Source organism: Apteryx rowi, unplaced genomic scaffold (genome assembly GCF_003343035.1).
Source record: "Apteryx rowi isolate R43461 unplaced genomic scaffold, aptRow1 scaffold_331, whole genome shotgun sequence".
In the NCBI taxonomy this organism is placed as follows: domain Eukaryota; kingdom Metazoa; phylum Chordata; class Aves; order Apterygiformes; family Apterygidae; genus Apteryx; species Apteryx rowi.
Genome location: NW_020449764.1, coordinates 693200 through 697938, shown reverse-complemented (window position 1 = coordinate 697938; position 4739 = coordinate 693200). Strand labels below are relative to the sequence as shown.

The 4739-nt window shown below is 51.4% G+C and overlaps 1 protein-coding gene across 1 annotated transcript; it reads right to left on the bottom strand.

Moving 5' to 3' along the window:
* Positions 1 to 460: 460 nt before the first annotated feature.
* On the bottom strand, positions 461 to 2118 carry HOXB1 (homeobox B1). The gene is made up of 2 exons (XM_026071870.1): positions 1509 to 2118; positions 461 to 786 (listed from the first exon to the last, which is right to left on the bottom strand). The coding sequence occupies exons 1-2, from the start codon at positions 2116 to 2118 to the stop codon at positions 461 to 463; spliced, it is 936 nt and encodes a 311-aa protein (XP_025927655.1).
* Positions 2119 to 4739: the final 2621 nt, after the last annotated feature.

Sequence of the window (4739 nt, the reverse complement as noted above, 5' to 3'; positions counted from 1 at the left end):
CAGACAAAAGTCATTGTGCACATTTTAAAAACGGGGGAGAACTAAATTCGTTTTAAAGTTTCTGTAGTTGAAAGTGCAGTTCCTATCGGGGAGGGAGAAGGGAAAGGGAGAGGGAAAAACGTCCCTGAGACAAATGGCTATTGCTAAGAATATATGAGGACACGGCTGCTCCTTTGGAGTCCAGTGTTTTACAGAGGGTCTATAAATTAAGAGAGAGAAATGCAAGCAGGAGAATTAATATCACACGTGTGGTGGCGACTCTAGCCAAAGGGGCTGCTCGGAGGGGACGCGTGTCCTGCTTCTGCGTGGGTGGATGTGCCCGCTCTGCTGTGCGTGTGTGTGGACGGGGCTGTGCGTGGGAAGCGCGTGTTCGTGCGTGTGTGTCTGTTCGGGGCTGCCAGGAGCAGCTGCCCCGCCAGAGCAGGCCGGGTTGATCGCTGTGCCCCTGGAGGGACGTGTTTCAGGAAGACACCGAGCTGGGGGAGGCCTCAGGTGAGGTGCAGTTGGACTGATCCGATGCTTCGTTTGCTTCCTTCGCAGACCTGGAAGCAGCAGCCGGGGCTAGACCTTCCTTTTCCCTCTTCTTCTGCTTCATCCGCCTGTTCTGGAACCAGATCTTCACCTGGGTTTCGTTGAGCTCCAGAGTAGCAGCGATCTCCACCCTTCGGGCCCGGGTGAGATACTTGTTAAAGTGAAACTCTTTCTCCAGCTCCGTCAGCTGCTTGGTAGTGAAGTTGGTGCGGATGGTGTTGGGTTGACCCAGCAGTCCGTACTCCGACACTTTAGCTGTTAACGAGCAAACACCAACAGGGCAGGAGTAGCCAAAGCAATTCCCTAGCTGGGCAGGGGACACTGTGGGTGTCGGACCAAGCGGGCTCCCCCCCGCTCCCCTAGTTTCCGGGGCATTTGGTCCCTCCACCACCCGCAGCTTGGTCCTCTCTCCCGGAGCCTGAGCTATCCCTGGCTTCCCAGCCCAGGGATATCACCTCGAGGGACAGATAGCCCCGGGCTCTGCCAAGCTGCCCTCTTCCCTTGCAACCATTCCCCCGTGTTCCCTGCAAACTTCCAGGAAACTTGAACGTGCGTGGGAAGGAGTGGAAGGGAGGGCGAGGGCCATGATGGGGGGAGGAGAGAAGACTGAGCTTTAAGGAAGACTGTAGGGAAGGAAGTTGAACAATAGGGGAGATGGAAGCCACAACTGTGGAAGAAGCAGGAAGCCTGGAGCGTTTCCTATTCCGAGCTGAGTTTAAATCTCATTGGGGCCTGCGGGAAACTGAGCTCAGGGACCCTCTATCAGATGCGTCTGGAATGCCTCTAGCTGGCTTTTCTGCAGCACAGGGTTGGTGTTTAGATATAAACGAATCCGTGTTCCCTGGAAGATGAGCCTTGAGTACCAGCCCCAGGGAAGGCAATCCTTACTAGCAGGGCTGCACAGCTGCCCCCCGTCTCTCTACTCCCTCCCCCGGAGGGGACCCATCCCCGCAAAGCTCTGCGCTCGCCAGACTCACCTGTCTTGGGCGGGTTCCTCTTCACTTTCATCCAGTCGAAGGTCTGCGTGGCGCTGGAGTTGGGGCATGGCTCAGAGGGACACGCGGGGTCTTTGTCCTCGTTTAGAGAAGGCGAAAGATTGCTGTAAACCGCGGGCAAATAGCTGGGCTGCTCCTGCCCGTAAAGGTGCTGCTGGTACTGCCCAGCGGCGGCCACCGCCCCGCAGTAGCCCTCTGCCAGGGAGCTGAGGGTGGATCCCGCGCTGGCGGAGTAGCCCGGCGCTTGGAAGTACGCGCCCTCCGCGTCCTGCTGGCCGAGGTAGAGCTGGTGATGCCCGTAGCCGGGGCTGCAGGTCTGGGCTGGGTACCCGGCGGCCGGGGCAGCGCCCGCGAAGGGGCCGGCGCGCCCGGAGGAGGGCGGGTGGTAGCCGGGGCTCTGCTGGGGCAGATGGGCAGCGGCGGCCGCGCTCCCTCCTACGCCAAAGCGCCCGTCGCCGTTAAAAGTGTCACTGGCAGGGCTACCTGAGCAAGAGGGGAAGGAAGGGGAGCTCTGCTCTAAATGGTGGTAGGCGCCCGTCCCACGGTTACAAATTGCATACTCTAAGAAGGAGTTCATCCTAGTATTGTCCATCTGCCACTGATGGAGGAGGGTCAGCCTGTTTTGGGGGGGATTCCGCCTGCCCTACAACCTTTAGATAGTATGTCAAAGCTGTAAAACTTCCTTCCATGCATCGCTAGCCCTCGAAGCCCGGAGCCTTCGGCAGGGTTTGGACTGGGGGCTGGGGCGGGGGCCACGTGGTCCGCCCCGAGCCCAATGAGCGAGGGGCTCCTGAAGTTTGTCAGATATCTGAGCTCATCCATCAAGGCCCTGACATTTGCATGACAAAGGGGTTTCAATCAAACCCTGCCCATCAATCTGATAACAACACGAATACGTCAAAATCTTTCCTCAAAGACTTTAAAAGAGAGAAGGGAGGTGGGGTGCGGGGAGGTGGAGGGGAAGAGGGGACTGGGGGAAGAATTACAATTATCCACGACTGTTTTAAGTGCTAAAAAAGCCTCCAAGTTATACGATCAACCAGTTTCATCAGAACTTCCCCTTCCCCCAACTTAAAAAGGCTTTTTCCCCAATCCTAGCTCCATCTGAAAAAAAATAAAAAAAATAGAGAAGGATATAGGGAGATGTTTTTTCCCAACTACAAAAAGATGTCCTTTTCTTCATTTCGAAACTTTCCCTGTAAAGTGGCTTGAACATGTCTGGAGTTCTCTGGGCTGAGAAGTCTACAAAAAGCTCCTAATTAAAAAAAACACCCCATGTGTTTTAATTTTGCCACACCAGCTTTGTGTCTAGAGCCAGTGTGGGTAAAAGCAATGTAATTAAATCAATATTCTAATGAGGCAATGAAATAAAGTTAGGAACACAGAATGTCTTTTGTTGAAGAAATACCATACACAGCTTAGTCATAGGAAGAATGGAACTAAAAATTGTCTGTGTGTCTATCAACTTACGTATCTTTTTATCCATCCACTCATCCATGCACCTATCTATGTATTTACTATTGAAAACAAGAGATGTTTTTAAGGGCTTTAACTAATGCTCGAACCTTAAGCTCTGCTTTTCAGTTACAAACCTGGTGATCTTTTCCTGAATCTATTGTGAGACTGTAATTTTCCTCTAGCAGAGTCCAGCTGATGAGTAGGTGGAAAGACACTGACTTCAGGCCGGCCACTCCGCTGCTCATAGAATGGAAACATAGGTAGGCAACATTTATTTACTTGTTAGTGGAGGGGAGACAAGAGCACCCAACAATATGACGCCCACAGTCATTTGTTACTTGTCAGAATATTTACTGGTTACTCAGCCTTTAAGAAGAACCAGGAGGGTTTCTTTTTTCAGGCCAAAAGTTCACTTTGAAAGGCATAAACACATTCTCTAGTTCAGGGTTTTGGCTGATGCAACACGTTGGGGTAACATTTGTTAAGAAACTGCAATCCAGGCAGCCATGGCATCAACCCTCCTCCCGCCTTTAAATCCCCGACAGAGAAGAAGTGAGTTTTAGCCAGCTACATTTCTCATCCTTCAATAAAAAGAATAAGGAGAAAACTATTGCCAGTGCTTCATGGCTATTTATTCATTTATTCTGTGGACTCTGCTGATGCTGAGATATTAAAGAAGCAAATATTTTAGGTTACAAACGCTCTCTGAAACTCACTGCAGCCTTTTTTGCATAAAACAACTGAAAGTGATTATAAAGATTCAAGGCAACTATCATGTCATTCTCCTTGTAAGAGAAATCGGTTTCTAATTTGATTCCAGGAGTGCTTTTTATATTATGTTGCATTCATGTTTAAATTGAATGTATTATATTTAAACGATGCTTACAATAGATGATTTATGGATTTAAAATGAAAAAAGAAAAGGATAGATGTTTATTTCAACCTTGAACCAATTGTTTCGTATTGTCTGATAATTTTCCACCATGATCTCACTCTAGCGTTACATTAAGGGGATGCTTTATGTCATTAAAATACAGCTGTCTTCTGGAGTTTCAAAATTAGCTCCAAGAGAGCTCACTACTGCAGAGTTATGGAGGCAAAAGTTTTGCTATTAAACTTTCCTCAGTGAATCCTAAGCCAAACCTTAGACCCGAGACACTTTTGAGATAAAAACAGAGTTTCTTTGGTAGCCAGATAAATCTGACAGGATGCGACAGGATGCGACCAACATTCTAGCCATGAAATACATKAAATATTCGGACCCGAGGGGAGGATGAAATACGGTCCTTGCACTCCTGGGAACCGTTCCAAATCCTAGCTTATTCGGGGAAAGTGAAGGTATTGGTGAAACGGGGACGTGAAAGTGAAGATGCTGGTGAGATGGGCATGCGTGGAGGTGAAGTCTCCTTGGCAGAGGCTTTTCCTTCCCGCTGTGGAGGTAACTGATCACGAAAGATGGGCTGCGAGCTGATTTCCTCCCAGCAAGGGGACGCTGCGTCGCCGGCGCCGGTAGCCGCTCGCCATCTGCTCCTCTCCGCCGGGCGAGGCCCCTCACTCCCTACCTGCTGGCGGCAGCCAAGGCAGCAGAAAGCCTGGGCACGTTTCGGGGGGGAACGGCAGGGTGAAAGGTGCTGGGTTCCCCCCGCGCCCCGGCTCTGCCTTGCGCGGGGCAGGGAGATGCCAGGGGGCCAAGCCGGCAGCGCGGGGACTCCGCGGGGCGCCGCGGCCCGGGGCTACCGGCGGCCGTAGCTCCGC